Here is a 16,917-nt window from a genome sequence, read left to right as displayed (position 1 = left end):
TATTGAGAGAAATAAAGACAATAATTCAAGCAGGAACTTGCAGAAGCTATGAACGAGCTAGTTATTCATGGATTCATACTGAGTTAGCTTTCTTAGATAGTTCAGGACCACCCAGTTCAGGGAATGGCACAGCACACTATGAGACCAGCATCAGTTAAGAATCCAGGCAGTTCCCCACAGACCAATCCTATCTGGGCAAACCCTCAGTTGAGGCTCACTTCTTATATTACTCTAGACTGTGCCACTTTAGCAAAGCGACAAGGACAAGGATTGTGTGCCCCTCCCCCAGCTGACATGGGATGCTGACAGATTTGGTCTTGTACAGCTCTTGGGGATGCAATCACAGCTGCTGTTAGTTCATCACCCAGAAGACACCGCTTCACCCCAGTGCTCCCTAACTGTTGACTCTTAAACAGTTCCCATTCCTCTTCCAAGTTCCCTGAGCTTTGAGGAGGGTGTGCAATACAAACATCCTATTTACGGTGGATTATTCCAGAGATATTTATTCTCTATACTTTGGCCAGTTTGGAGTTTCTGTATTAACTGCCATCCACTGTAAAAAGAAACTTCTCTGATGAGGACCTATCCTATGGGTAGAAATACATCTTTAGAAAGCAGTTTGATATTATGTCTATTTAGGTTCCCTCTAAGACCTATGACCTTCCCAGGTCTTAGCCAGAGTTACTGTACCAAGCATGGATTTCCTCCTGTAGAGTAGCCCTTATATCCAATCAGAACACAGATGGTTACCCCCATAATATTCATGCCACTATTGTACGCATGGGTATATCTTCTCAGGCTAGTCATTACATTGGCTTTCAGGGTTCAGAACTAGGTAAAACCATTGGTGAATTGTTCCCCAGTAACCTGTATAGCAACTTAAAGTTAGCAAGCAAGAAGGAAGCTATCAGATCAATACCAACTTCTTCATGTCTTATTTTAGTATTATAGGATTCTGAACAAATACATAATGCCTAAGCTTCCTTCAGAAAACAGCTTTAATGTACAAGCATAGGCTCAAATAAACTATTTTCAAAGAAACTAAGCAATGAATACAGTAAAATGGGGCTTCTTATATGAATTTTACTTTTTTCTCCCATATATAGTAACATAATTTTATTGGTTACTTCAAAACCTTAGGGTGGGATTCTAAAGATGGTCCAGATGTGGTGGGAGGCAAGGACACTTGAGGAATATAAGGTCTCACATAAGCATTTTGGCATCAACTGAGCAGCAACATGATAGCCCTTCTGTCCTTCCTTCGAGGTCTCTAAACAAAAAGGTGGTTACAGAAGAGATGTGGTCAATTTTCTATATACTCAAGGAGACTGCTTAGCCAGTATGGCTACTTTCTGGTTTTGTCTTCAATGGCTCTCAGGAGTCACTACAGTGTGTGTGGTATCTTTAGCCATATGATCTTACCATTATGTTCTGGTGGGGTACCAAGAGCAGCGGCAATAGATCAAATTGTTTGGGAACCTCTGGAATGACTAGAACTAACAACTTGAGGAGAGGGAGCCCACACATGGCACTGTGCTTTTTATGTGAAAATCTATGACTTCTGTAAGGAGTACTATATCCCACGTAGAGGTAACTCTATTCTCTCTCTCTCTCTCTCTCTCTCTCTCTCTCTCTCTCTCTCTCTCTCTCTCTCTCTCTTGCACACAGACACACGAACTAAACTTATAAAATAGCAGGTTTCCACAAGACTTTTAAAAACCATCTTGAGTGTTAGTTATCCCACACACCCCCACTGCCCTACCTTTTCATCCCCTTACCCCCTTAAACCTGCCTCTCATGACTCTCCTTTACCCCTTCATACCACATGTATTCTACTACCCTCACTACTTCAGATCCTTCCACCTGGCTTCCAATAAACAGCCCCTCTCTAGCTTGTTGGCTTCTACAATACTCCTATTTAAACACACAAATCTAAAGATTCACTACTAGGATCCATAAGTGAGAGATCTGGGTTGCTTCACTCAGTGTTACTGCTGCAGTTTTAACTGTTGACCTGAAAAATTCATTCTTCTTTATATCTGAATAAAAATCCACTGTGCATGTGATTGGCATCTAGGTTGTTTCCATTTTCTCACTTCTCTGAATCGAGCAGCAATGAAAACAGATGTTCATGCATATCTGTAGCAGCAGATAGAGCTCTCTGGGTTTATGCCAAAGAGTGGCTGGGTTATATAGTAGCTCTATTTCTAGCATTTGAGGAATTCCCACACTGATTTCCTTCCTAGCTGCACCAGTTTGGCATCTTAGCAACAGTGAAGGAGGGTTCCCCTTTCCCTACATCCTAACCATTTGTTGTCATTTGATTTTGACTAGGGTAAGATGAAATCTCAAAGTGGTTTTAATTTGTACTTTCCTGATGATTAAGGATATTGGACATCTTAAAAAATATATTACTTAACTCCCTACAACACAGGAGAGGGGCACAGGGACTGGAAGTGGCCCTGGTATAGGTTGGGCAGAAGCGTACACACTTCTGGCCACCTCAAACTGATGAGTGGCGAGAGCACAGATCTCTCTGCTAGCTGCCCTTGAACATGGCCCCACAAGCTGCCATGAGCAAATGCCCCAGGACAAGATGAAGAAACGATAATGAGGAAGACAACTATCTCCCCCGCAGACGAAAAGTAATAGAAACCCTATCTCTCAGAATTCCTGGGACAGAGTCTTGAGCAGTGATAGTAGTGGGTAACATCACCAACCTGGACAAGGCCAGGAAGCCCTAGGGCGGCTCAGACCAGACCCCTGGATCCTGCCTCAGTATGTCGCAGCATTGCCTGAGCAGTCTACACCGTTCCAAGTCCCTTCCTTCACATCACTTGGACTGAGAAGGAGGCTCACTCTCACAGTCTGCAACACTGCAGCTGGCCTCTGGGTAGCCTGGGTAGGTTCTTGCCTTCTGTAAAGGAACAACCCTGTATGTATTTGATACATCAACTAAGGATTTTTTTTTGTAGAAGTTGCACAGGAGGCAAATTTCCCATTGACTTTCAATCTATATTTGGAGTAGTAGGTAGACAGAGAGTTGTTTGTGGACTTTCTGCATTACTGCCCTTTCAAAGGGGCTTAGGAGCAATTCCTTACAGGATTTTTTTTAAATATAATTTTTTATTGAAAAGAAAAAAATTTCCGCCTCCTCCCTGCCTCCCATTTCCCTCCCCGTCTCCCTTTTCCCCCCTCCTCCCTCTCCTCTCCCCCTCCCCCCACTCCTCTCCCCCTCCCTCTCCAGTCTGAGGGGCAATGCCACTGGGTTTTGATCCTACTTCATGTTCTGGCTTTGTGGGAGCCTAGCCAGTTTGGATGTCCACCTTCCTAGACCAGGATGGAGCGGGGAGGACTTTGGACTTTCCACAGGGCAGGGAACCCTTACAGGATTTTTTGAGAGAGGGTACCACATCAATGTCAGGGCACTGGATGAGAAGTCTCATTTGTGTTGTAGCCACGTGTCCAATGCAGACTGAATTCATAATTGGTCATTCTACTTTAAATAAAAGAACACTTTTAAAATACTGAATCTTCAATTTTTTTAATTCAATATACTAGTGAAAATAAATAAAACTTTTCCCTCTTGAATTTTTCTTTTGAGAATTCTGTTTAAAGCCCCTGTTTTTTGTGGGTTGTGTTTTCTTGGTGACTAGATGTTCTAGTTCTTTGTATATTCTAGACACTCATTCTTTCAGATATACAGCTGATAAAGACTGTTTTCCCACCAGCTCCTCATGGGGTGGGGGATGATGGGGGAAGCAGAAGGAGAGGAGGGAGGAGGAAATAGAGCTAGTATGTAAAATAAGTAAATTTTAAAAAAGACTGTTTCTCTTTATAGTTTGGGGGGGGGAGTATGTAGGATGCCTCTTCCACCAATGAAGTCTCTTTTGCAATACAGAAATTTTTTATCTTTAATTTCACAGGGAGCCACTTGTTGATTATTGCACCTCTTTCCTGCATGATCCTACTCAGAAAGCCTGTATCCAAGCCTGTATCCTGGTTCATTCCCTATTCTTTCCTCTAAAGTTTCAGGTATAACTCTGATTTCTTTGATCTAGTCAGAATTGCTTTTTGTTCCGAGTGGGATGTAAGGATCAAGGTTAGTTCTTCCACAAGTATATATTCCGTTTTGCAGGACCATTTGTTAAAGATGCTTTCTTCTCCAAAATGTATTTTTTGCCTCTATCAAAAATCCTGTAGCTGTAGGTCTGTGGGTCTGTATTTGGGTCTTCTATTCTATTCTACCAACCGTCACGCTGCTTTGTGTGTGCCGGGACAGCATGTCTTTACTATGTTCTGTAGTTTAATTTGAAATCAGGACTGGTAATACCTCCAGCAATGTTTTCATTGTTCAGGATTGATCTTTTGTGCTTCCATGTGAATTGTAAACTTTTCTGTTTTTTCTGAAAAGAACTGGAATTTTGATGGGGACTGCATGAATCCAGATTGCTTTTGATAAAATGACCATCTTCGTCCTGTTCATCCTACCAATCCATACCCGTGGGAAGTCTCTATCTTCTGATGTCTTCAACTCATGTGCTTTAAAATATCCACTGGGTAGGAACTGGCCGTAAGTCTTTCTCCATTAAGAAAATTAACCTACCACAGTGTATTTTCTAATGTAATTCTGGAGGGCATATTAGCCTATAGTGTATTTTCTAATGCAATTCTGGTGGATATATTAGCCTACGGTATATTTTCTAGTGCAATTCTGGATGGTATATTCAAGCACAGTTCTAGTTTGCATTCTTGCTATGAGAAATACCAGGGGGAAAAAATCCAGGCCTCGGTCACTCTCCACAACCTCTTCAGTCCTGAAGTTTTCATGTCTTCAAAACCAGTACCATGTGGGAAGTCATTAATCATTTCCAACTTCAGCTGCCAGCTTGAGATGAAGCTCTGGATCCCTTGGAGCAAAGATCCCAGTATGCCAACCCTAAAGAAATAGTTTCCTATGCTCAGATTTCACCTCAGTGATGCTGACATTTTATTAACCACAGGTGATTTTTCAAGCCAGGGAGACCAGCATCCTATAATGTCCTGATACAGTCCAAAAACTTTCACTAAAATGTGTGGAATTTGTTAATCACACCTGGCTTCCCCGGCACAGCATTACCAACCAGCACAAACTATTAGCCAAAGTATCCCAAGAATGGTGTCTCCTCCAGTTAAGTCCTCACTCCTCCTGAAGCACTGCAAGCCAGAGTCCACAGTCCACACTTCTTTCAACATTACTGCTCAAGCTTCCACAACAGCCCATTAAGCTATGAGCAGTAGATGAAATTTCTAGATCAAAGCCACAAAATTCTCTAGAACCCTCCAGCAAAACAGTCCAAACACACAAAAGCCACATGGTCAGGTTCACTGTGGCCACATTCCTACTTACCTGGTACCAATTTCTGTTTTAGTTTGATCTCTATTGCTATGACAAACACCATAATCAAAAGCAACTTAAAAGGAAGGAAGGGTTCTTTTAAGCTTACACTTCCAGGTCACAGCCCATCATTGAGAGAAATCCAGAGGAAACTTGGAGTAATCTTGCTTACTTGCTCATGCATAGCTAGCTTATTCCACCTAGGACCACCTGCCTAGGGATGGTACTGGCCACATTGGGCTGATCCTTCCTACATCAATTAATAATCAAGACAATTCCCATGGACATGACCACAGGCCAACCTGATCTAGACAACTTCTTAATGGTAGCTCTTTTAAGATTATTCTAGGCTGTGTCTGACTGACAAAGCTAACTTGGGTGGGAGTTAAATAAGTCCTGTTCTGTACCAGGCTATAGGCTTCAGTAATTCCTGGTGAGTTATCTCTGTGTTTTTGAAAGATGTATACCCATCCTAACTATAGAGCCACGGCCTAATGACAAAAGTTAGGATGCCCTTACTCTTGAGTACAGAACGGGGACATACTTAACAATTTCCATGAAACATCTTGTGTCAGGCCTGAAATTTGGTGCAGTGGTGTTGGAAGGGATGGTGCCACTTGTTTGTCCCGGCCACCCGGCTAGCTTAGCCCCAAAATACAGAAACTATATTAATTAAATCACTGCCTGGCCCATTCGCTCTAGTTTCTTACTGGCTAATTCTTACCCATTTAACCCATTTCTTAATTTAACCCATTTCTATTAATCTGTATATTGCCATGTGGCAGTGACTTACCGGGTAAAATTCAGCATATCCATCTCCTGCAGCAGATCCATGGTGTCCCCTGACTCTGCTTCCTTCCTCCCAGAATTCAGTTCTGTCTTCTCCAACTACCTAAGTTATTCCCTATCAGTTTCTTTATTCATTAACCAATAGAAGCAACACACAGAGGGGACTCCCACATCACAGTGGGCCCACAGAACTATCTAGTAACTAGATGTAAGTTTAGAAATGGCCCCTTATGGACAACCTCACCACTGTACTTACATAATATTTATATAATTCTATACAGATGAGAGAAAGGGAAATGCAAGAGAGAAGAATACACAGAACATTCCCTAAACAGCCTTCAAAGACTCAATCAGCTGGCCACTAAGAGAACAGGGTTTATTGCATGTTACAGACCCAGGCCCCCAACCTTCCTCTGCACTTTCTTCCGGTTGCTTTTTATAGTCTACACACAGCACCTCACTTTTCTCTGCAGCCTATGCTCCCTTCTTCGCAGCAGTCCTCCCCCTCTGGATGTTGCACGTTTCGTGCAAGCCACCAGGAGTACAGCCCATCATCCAGGGTCTTGGTTCAGCTGTATCCTCAGGCTCTTCTACCCAATGCCCTGTCTCTTGCTTCCCTGATGGAAGAACACCTGAACTGAACACCTGAACTGATGAGATGGCCTGCTTTTCAAGCGTACTGTCAAGCCCTTGCCTAGCCTTCCTGTGTTGCTGTAAGGAAGGCAGATGAGGGTAACTTTAAACAAGAGTCTATACTTGGAACGAACAGATCCTAATGTAAAGCACAGTTGGAAACTAGCAGAGTTAACATGAGCAGAAAAATGATCATTCACACGTTCATGTAGCTGTGGTCACCATCAACAAGCCAGTGAGCAGCTCTGGAGCAAGCAGAAGAGAGGAGAAGCTCCTAGAGCTTGCTACCAGAGACAAGCAGATCTATGAAGTTCTGTCCCACCCGGCTACAATGCTAAGTCATACACGTCTCTCTCGCTTAGTAGCAAGAGACACAAACTTGTCTGGGAATAGGACATTTGATAATATTCAGTAAAGAAACCAACCCTACCACACTGCTACAAAGCTCTGTTTGGCTGACTGAAGTTGCAATCCCTTTTGATTTTTGTGCTCGATTGTTCTCACTGCCCAGAGAGTGTGGTTTCTCGTAGTATATTTAGATCACTATTTTTACTTTTTTTTTTAAATTTTTATTGAGCTCTGCATTTTTCTCTGCTCCCCTCCCTGCTTCTCCTTTCCCCTTCACCCCTCTCTCAAGGTCCCCATGCTCCCAAGTTACTCAGAAGATCTTGTCTTTTTCTACTTCCCATGTAGATTAGATCTATGTAAGTGCCTTTTAGGGTCCTCATTGTTGTCTAAGTTCTCTAGGACTGTGGTTTGTGGGCTGGTTTTCTTTGTTTTATGTTTAAAAACCACTTATGAGTGAGTACATGTGATAACTGACTTTCTGGGTCTGGATTACCTCACTCCATCCATTTGCCTGCAAAATTCAAAATGTCATTATTTTTTCTGCTGTATATTACTCCATTGTGTAAATGTACCACATCTCCCTTAACTATTCTTTGGTAGAGGGGCATTTAGGTGGTTTCCAGGTTCTGGCTATGATAAACAAAGCTGCTATAAACATAGTTGAGCACATGTCCTTGTGGCACGATTAAGCATTCTTTGGATATATACCCAAAAGTAGTATTACTGGGTCTTGAGGAAGGTTGTTTCCTAATTTTCTGAGATATCGCCATACTGACATCCAAAGTGGCTGTACCAGCTTGCATTCCCACCAGCAATGCAGGAGTGTTCCCTTTACCCCACAACCTCTGAAGCATAAGTTGTCATCTGTGTTTTTGATCTTGGCCATTCAAGACTTCAACATAAAGCCAGCCACAATGAACCTCATAGAAGAGAAAGTGGGAAGTACACTCGAACACATTGGCACAGGAGACTACTTCCTAAATATAACCCTAGTAACACAGACACTGAGAGAAACAATTAATAAATGGGACCTCCTGAAACTGAAAAGCTTCTGTAAAGCAAAGAACATGGCCAATAACACAAAATGGGAGCCTACAGAATGGGAAAAGATCTTTACCAACCCCACATCAAGCAGAAGTCTGATATTCAAAATACCCAAAGAACTCAAGAAATTGGTCATCAAAAGAACAAATAATCCAATAAAAAAAATGGAGTACAGACCTAAACAGAGAACTCTCAACAGAGGTATCTAAAATGGCTGAAAGAAACTCAAGGAAATGTTAAACATCCTTAGTCATCAGAGAAATGCAAATCAAAACAACTTACACCTTTTTTTACTTTTCTGCACATAAAATCATTCATACATTCTCCGGGATAATTCCACCTCCATATATCATCTTCAACAAGAGTGGAAAACAAATTATACGCACCATTTATTAGACACACATCAAGTACTCTCTTTCTGGGGCTGAGGAGCTGGAGTGGCAGTTAAGAGTGCACTGTTCTTGCAGAGAAAGGGCCCAAATTAGATTTGAAGCACCCATGTCAGTGGCTTCCAGCCACCTGTCATTCTAGCACCAGGGGAACCAACACCACTAAATAGTTCATTCACAAACACATACCCACACACCACACAGAAATATACATATTGAATTTTTTTTAAACTTAAAAAAAAACCTTTATTTCCTAGCAGCTCACAGGTCCCCAAGGAATACCTATGTTTTGGACTTTTGAGGATGTATATGGATAGGAAGTGGTTGAGGAAAGTAGCACAAGAGAGAAATATACTGGAACACACCAGAAATATATGTATGAATGTTTTTCTATTATTTTCCATGGTGGGAAACTTCTCATTTTACAAGTAACCACAGGTATTTCTTGGCAGTGTACTGTTACGTATTATGGCGATAAAAATTAAAATATACAGACTCTGATTTCAGTAAATTAATTATGAGCTAAAACAAAGAAGAAAAATGTCTATATATCTTTATGGATACACAGGTGCGCACACATACATACACACGCTCACACACATGCCTGTCATTCAAGTCATAGGGACCTGGAGGTAGAACTTGAAAAGACTTTAGTCAAAATAAGATGGGTAGATTTGGGGTGGCTTTTACTCCTGGAAACAATAAGAAAACACACAAAAAGTATATTTTTAAAAAATTATATTTTTCTAATCTTTAGACACCAAAAAGTTATTTATTAAAGACACCATGACTATTTATCTTTTTCATTGTCAAATTATCAAATCTGATAAAAAATAATCATGTATTAAGTAAATAATCAGAAGCAGGCACAGAAAAGGAATTTGTGTGGCCTTCTCACAGTGCTGTGAGCAGTGATTTAGCAATTCAATCTGCAGACAGAAATCCCTGGTCACTGAATTGTGCCAAGTTGCTTTGTTACCAAATGAAGACTTTCAGTCAAACATGTAACATTGCTGAAATGAAGAAATATTTCCAGTATAAACTGGAGAGAACTGATAAATCAAGGATTTCATCTCCTCAAATTCATTTTCATAGCGTTGATTGTTCTTTCGAGCTGCAAGAGAAAAATTAGAAAAATAATGTTCATTTTTTTAAAAAAAGATTGGTTGACAAGATTTTCAAAAGACTACTTTATAATAGTTGTTCCTGAGAGCAGGACTATTCACTGGGGAAGAAAGCACAAGAAGAAAAATGCCTCAGAGATGCATACAATACCAATACAACTGTGCCGATGTAACTACAGTCGCTGTTGTTAGAGCAGCTCTCGCCCCCGATTCAGTCTACCATTCATTACAAGACTACATGTGCACAGGATTTGATAGAGGCCTGGGATGAATGTAGAGACAGGACATGGATCCATTACCAGGGAAGTAAGTATAGCTGAGTGGACATGCAGAACTAAATGGTGGCCTCTTTATAGCACACCTACACTGGGAGGGTGCACAGGTTAAAGGAGTGGAGAAGCTAAAGTGAGTGCCAGCAGAGGAAATAAGGCAGAATTATTCAACAAAGGAGATCAGTGAGAAGTTTGTAGACGGGTGAGAACTAAGCTTTGAGAATAATGTCAGGGTCAATACAGGTCCTGATATTTTTATAAAGCATGTTGGCAGATATAGATCAAACAACCACCATAAGATTTAAGCTACAGCAAAGCCCACTCTGCCCAGTAAGGCTATCCACTTCCCCTCATAGAGGAAGATGCTCCTTTGAACCAACACTACGTATTAGATGTTTTTCACAGATTCCTCCATTCAAATATATATCATTTCAAACACAGACCAGATAGAGTTTGTTAGATTTCTAATACGAGCAAGAAGGTAGACAAAAAGCATAGGGGGGAGCTGGGGCTAAGATGAACACCGGGCTCATCAAGTCCTTAACTGGTCACCTCAATGATGTCTGTCCCCTGCATACTGCCTCTATGCTCTCACCAATATCACTCAACATACCTACGCCCAAATTCTCCATTTAACCACAAATATAGAATGCATGAAAATCCAGGCTAGTAACATTTCTCAGTATCCCATTGCTTATGGACAGACAATCATAAAGCCCCAGGCTGTGGCAGGATATATTTCCATTTATATCATTGTCTTGAAAAAATAACAAGTAATGCCCCCAAAGTTATTATAATTACATCATTGTTCTTGAAAGATCAGAATTGAAAGTATTCAAGGAGAAATAAGAACTCCACATTCTTTAAATCGCTGTACAAGGATTCAGGCCACTAGATCACAGATGACTCTGTTAAATATAGTTGCCCTGATTTTTAATGACTACCTAATATCTCAATTTCAATGCCTTCACACTATTTAATATTTTCTAATTAAATCTATAGACCTTATTTAACAGCTAAAGAATAAAAAATATACAGGAGCCAAGAGAAGGGCACACAGTTTCCCTCCAAAGTCATAACTTGAGTAAAGAGATCATACACCCATATACACATTACCTTCAGAAACAAGGAAATCCGCCAAGTAAAACGCAGTCTTCACAGCATTTGGTGCGTGGGAAATACCTCCCAAGTCTTTCCACTCATATGGGGCTTTCTCAGGATGCCACTGGACAGCATATATTGGATACGTAAATCCTGGGTGGAGAACACACACCAGTAAGCACAAAGAATGGTTTGTGATGATGTTCCTATACTGTTTCATATAAATGCTATCTAAAACATTACAACTCACCAAAATCACAAACCCCAAAAGTTGCACATATGGTCTCACACAAAGCACTGCTCATGGCCAGGGCATCTCACTGATTTGTATCCTCTTAAAACGTGAATGTGAGTTGTATTTCCAGGAAATGAGAGTGAAGTAAAACAGCTGGCCTGGGAATCCTCCCAGTTCAACAGCCAGGGCCACACCCATGCCAGGTATACATTTTACCAGTGAGTTCTATCTTCAGGCCTGAGTGCACACTCAGATGGTGACACACAACTCTAGGTCTGCACCTTGCCCCTCTTCTTACATCTTCTAATCCCATAACGACTTAAGGAAATAAGAACAAACCATGCCATCATTTTTATATTCACCAATCTGTCTCAGCCTATGGGATGATTAGTGACTTTAGAAAAACAATTGCTAAAATAAATTTTGATAGTTTAAAAACAGCTGTACTCTGAGTGATTGTAGGTCAATTATGTTTAGAACTCTTAGATATTTTATATACTCTTAGCTAGGTAAAATTATTTAAACTTTTAGATTAGGATGAAAACAGTTCCGTGTGGGGAGGAAGTCATATACGAGAATGGCCCCTTGCATGCTGACTGGTTAGAACTGAGAAAATGCCACTCATCACTTCCTCACCTTTCCTACATGCTTTAGCAGTTTCAGGTTTTTAGGACAGTATATATCTCTGAAAGTCTTTATCCACATGTGTCTTTCCTCGTTTGAATAGAAAGCAAGGTCTGCCCCTCCCCCATCAGCGCTTTAGAATGGAAACCATGATGGCTCTCAGAAAGCACTTGGAGAACACAGCTATCCAGAGAAAGAACGCCATCCTCTCACACCCCACTCCGACTCTCCACTTGCACAGCAGCTTGAGAGAAAGTAAACACTGCATCCAGCCTTACTGGAGTGCACAAGAAGCAAACACGGCCAGCGAGCAGCTCTAAACACACACCCCTCACACCCTCTGCCTCCTCTCCCTCTCACTCTGCTGCACTGTCTCTGTTCTGGGAGTACTCACAGGCAAAAGCAAGGCTGAGGTTGAATATGTCTAAATGAGGATTTATCTGATAATCAGGCACACAGAGACATACAGATGCTGACATTCAGAAACAAGTAAGACTTGCTCTTTAGAAAATGGTTATTGAGAGCCCAAAGGCATTCCGCTGCAACTGTAGAAATTATAACCCTCGTCACTAATTTAGAACAAGATCAAAAGTGAGATAAAAATATGCAAGAAGTAGAGCATCTGGGGCTCCTAACTCACGGCTGTCATCAAAGTATCAGGCTGGTATGATGACATGATCAGAAGAACCAAGGAACCCAAATCTCTAATTTCCAACTTTATACTTTAAATGGCCATTCATTCATTATCTCTGTCTTCCCCAAAGCCCTAGAAAAAGCAAAGACAAAACTCCAGTTCTCAGTGGGCTCTTAGTCTAAATGGAAAGACAGTGCTTGAACAAATCCAAGTAAAGAGCAACATGCCCAAGGAACACAAAGAAAACACACAGAGCACCAAGACATGAGGAGGAAAATGATGAAGGCTTCTCAAAGATGAGATAGGTAGCTTGAGCTTTTCAAGGCAGGAGAGAGCTTACCAGAAGGCATCAGGGACGTGAGGAGCTTTGGGTGACATGAGAAAATATGGGAGGAAAGAGGTGGGAAACACGGCTCTGTCTGGAGAGGGCAGAAATGGATGTACAAATCTCAAAGGAACACAGTCCGCAGGGAAAGCAGCAGAGAGCATGGGTTACATGACCAGGTAATTTGAGACGTGTTTCTCAGTGAGATTTCATGCCTACTTGCAAGGTATGGGCAGTTAGGAGGAAGCTGGGTAGAGAGGAGAAAGTCTATACAAGATAGACTTGGGAAACAGAAATCAGCTTCAAGTTTTTAGAAGCAGACAATGAGGCAGGGAAGCCAAAGTTGACTCAAGATTTCTACTGCAAGACGTTTGGGAGGTGATGATACTAGCAACTGGGTGGAAAGATGACAACCTCACTTCACCCTGAGCTGACCAACATTTCTCGGGATTTCCTGCATAGACATTTTTCCCACCTCTTGATTTAACAAATATGCGTGGTTTAGGAGCATTCCCCCAGATTTGGATGCTGGAAAGTTAATTCCTAAATCTTGTTACTGGTACATAGAAGTGGAGCCTGTAGGAATTGGGATTAGAACAGGTTAGACAGGTGAGGCCGTAATAACATCAGTGATTCTGCAAGCAGGAAAACTGCCCTGTCATCCCTTCGTGATTTGCCATGTGAAACTCAGTGATGCTCTTTATAGCTATGAAGTCCTCACCAGATGCTAACACTATGTTCCAGGACCCACTAACCTCCAGAAAAGTGGAGATTAATAAACCTCTATTCCTTTTAGATCATGCCGTCTCAGAGATTCAGTCTCAGCAACATAAAACAGACGAAGTCACAGTGGCAAGACCAATCTCCAAGTAACAATCACTGCCCCACCTTACTGTGGTATTCTCCTCTCTAGGACTCTGTCCTCTCAGGTTGCTCTCTCCAGCCTCACCAAATCAAAGAGTCTACATGATACAAAAGCAGAGAAAGTGTCTTCTGTCTCTGGGTCCCTTTCCTGTGTCCAGCTCTTCCAAATACCCCATCAGCCTTTTCTCATAGAGGGTCCCATTTAAGTTTACAGCCACGCAGTCATCACACATTCTGAGAGACAGAACATAAAGTCAGGAAAGTAACGCCGGGCAGGGGTGGCGCACGCCTTTAATCCCAGCACTTGGGAGGCAGAGGCAGGCAGATCTCTGTGAGTTCAAGACCAGCCTGGTCTACAAGAGCTAGTTCCAGGACAGGCTCCAAAATCACAGAGAAACCCTGTCTCCAAAAATAAACAAACAAAAAAACATATTCACCACCACACACACTAAAACAATCAAGTGTTACCAACACTTGCAAATCCCCTCTTTGGTGCAATAACTACTGTAATAATTGTACGTCTCCTCTATGAAAAATATTTTCAAGTTACCATCAAGAGTTATAGATCTGCCTTGACATCATGTTTTGAAAGATCATAGAAATTAAAACTAAATTTAATAGATATCACCATCTAGGAGGAATCATGGCAGCACACATCTGTTACCACAAAGCTCAGCAGGCTGAACAGGAAGACTGCTACGGGCTGGAGGCCAGCCTGGGACAGAGAGTTCCTAGTTAGCCTGCACTACAGAGAGAGACTGCCTCAAAAAGCAAACAAAAATATAGTATATATTTTGTCGTGCGTTTTTTTATGAACTCAAAGTTGTTTTCAAAGACCATTCGCAATGAGGAACACAGAGATGTGCACTGACTTAAATGACAGAGGCCATCTCCATCTGGTTCTTCATCCTCACCCTTCCTTGGTCCTCCCTCCTCTTCTCCATCATCCCCCCAGGTCAACCTCCACTGATTTGAAAGTGGACAGGATGTTCTGTCTTCGAACTCTAAAGTCACATAACTTCACTCCCAAGAAAAGAGGTCCATAAAAGCGAGAACATTTTAAGTCTCTATGTTCTATAGTGGCACATACCTTCCATGGATGAAATGAACTCTATATTGCCGTCTGTATTTGTTGTTAATATATTGAAAACCTTCTTTAACTTTTCATTTTTTGTAAAGTTCTAAAATATAAGAATAGAACAGGGGTCAATTCCGTAGTTCTCCTAAATGTGCTCTTCTCCCCCAAGGAGATGCTACAGGTGGTGTAACCCTGGGATACCTTCACAGAGAGGCTCCACTTGTGAAAATTTGCAGTCAGAGGCTCTAATGCTAGTGACACCAATAACTCGGCAGGAAAATTCTGGAACATTCTGCCCTGTAATGCACCTAAAATAATTTAAGCACAGAGAAATTACTGAAACACATAAACATATCAAACCTACTAAGTCACTTACCTGCAGCCAAACAGCAGCCATTATTAAGACATAATTAAGATGAGTAAATGGTGAGCCGTGTAGTCGGGCCGAGGCCTGGCAAACATGGATACAAAGGTGATATGCTCCAGATGCAATTCCCTGTCTTAAGTTTCTAATATGAGTAACTACAAATAGGCTAGCCATGAAAGAACAGAGAATCTTAACTCTGGGTCTCAGAAACCTCTGAAAAATAAGAACAATTTCCAAATCTGTATGCTTGTGTTCCCATAAAAAGGACGTAGCATTTCCAATGTATTTTCAAAGGTATATAGAACTTAAAAGAAGAGGACACTGAGAACAGATTAATGAAAACCAACGGCCATAAGAGAACCTACTGCTTTGTTAACCAATTCAAACTTTTAAGGGACAGGGCTGGATAGATGACTCAGCAGTAAAGAACACTTGCTGCTCTTGCAGAGGATTCAGGCTCAATTCCTAGCATCCATGTATAGCAGATCACAATCACTTCTAACTCCAGCTTCAGGAGATTCTACTCCTTCTTCTGGTGTATACACACACACAAACACACACACACACGACAGAGAGAGAGAGAGAGAGAGAGAGAGAGAGAGAGAGAGAGAGAGAGAGAGAGAGAGGGAAACAAAACCTAATAACTTACAAGATAGGAACAATGGAGAATTGGGACATGCAATACCAAATTAAAGTCATTTCAAGTGTTTGCCTCTGATTTCCATAGACCCATATTTAAAAAAANAAAAAAAGAAACACCCTGCATAACTAGGAAATGCTGCTTCTACAAATCCCAGTGGTAGGTGTGGGACACAGTTTTATGAATTGCTGGTCAGGGAGGAAAACGAGACTCCTACAGCAATATAAGCTGTTACCATTCCTCTCGGTTGCCCCCAGAACTAAACAGTAAGATCCTGTTGCTGAGGATACCACACCCCTTGGATACATAAAATAAAGAAACCAAACTGGAACTGGGATGGAAGCTTCCTCCCTGCTGGAGTGCTTGCATAGTGCCAGAAAGTGCCGTGCAAGTTGTTGAGGGAGAAAAGGCAACAATGGCTTCACGCAGCTGTGAACCCTGTAAACTACAGTGCCAACCTGAAAAGCAAGCTATGCTCCTTGGTATGATAAGTGTCATGATTGCTACTGTAGTAAAGCAACTTCTCTTAGATTAGATTTAAGGCTGCCTTCATAGGAGAAAATATATGCCTGGGCCTATAAAATCCAGGCACCTAAAATAATTTAAGTATGGAGAAATGACTTATACATGAAAAAATAAAATCCACTGAGTCACTGACCTTCAACTAAACAGCAGACATTATTAAGACACAATCAGGATGAGTAAATGGTGAACAAAACACAGTGTTTCCAGAGAAGTCTGTGGTTGGCCCAATGCATGTATAACATGGATGCTGAGAAGATCATGGGCCCTAAAGGGAAACTCACTACTGCTGTTTAGCTAAATTGATATGATGACAAACCACAATCTAAATATTTGTGTTTATACCTATAGACAAATGCTAGCCTTTAGTTAAAGAATTTTCTCTTTGCAATGAATGTAGACTCGTGGCTCATCAAAGTGATGAGAATAAGTGATGCTTGAATGCTCAGTCCTAAACAGGACATCCATCCCACGTTCTCTACAGATCAAGGAACATGGCAAGAGGAGGAGGAAAAGTGTAAAGGTCAGAAGAATGTTTAGTCTTAAACAGG

The 16,917-nt window shown here is 41.4% G+C and overlaps 1 protein-coding gene and 1 long non-coding RNA gene across 2 annotated transcripts in view; one reads left to right on the top strand and one right to left on the bottom strand.

Annotated features, from left to right (window-relative positions):
- Positions 1-16,917, top strand: part of LOC126503477 (uncharacterized) — a 40,483-nt gene that overhangs the window by 10,580 nt on the left and 12,986 nt on the right. The gene's annotated exons all lie outside the window — the stretch shown is intronic.
- Positions 9,302-16,917, bottom strand: part of Ggh (gamma-glutamyl hydrolase) — a 24,416-nt gene continuing 16,800 nt past the window's right edge. Inside the window, exons 6-9 of the mRNA XM_050145188.1 lie at positions 15,039-15,145; positions 14,850-14,940; positions 11,093-11,230; positions 9,302-9,694 (exon numbers count right to left, since the gene is read on the bottom strand). Coding sequence (XP_050001145.1) covers positions 9,573-9,694; positions 11,093-11,230; positions 14,850-14,940; positions 15,039-15,145 — 458 coding nt within the window. The 3' untranslated portion in view covers positions 9,302-9,572. The remainder of the gene's footprint in view (positions 9,695-11,092; positions 11,231-14,849; positions 14,941-15,038; positions 15,146-16,917) is intronic.

The sequence above is a fragment of the Alexandromys fortis genome, unplaced genomic scaffold (assembly GCF_014885135.2).
Source record: "Alexandromys fortis isolate MF-2015 unplaced genomic scaffold, M_Fortis_MF-2015_v1.1 scaffold_2_1_26212458, whole genome shotgun sequence".
NCBI lineage: Eukaryota > Metazoa > Chordata > Mammalia > Rodentia > Cricetidae > Alexandromys > Alexandromys fortis.
The sequence above is the reverse complement of the archived record's forward strand: the minus strand, read 5'-3'. Positions and strand labels throughout refer to the sequence as shown.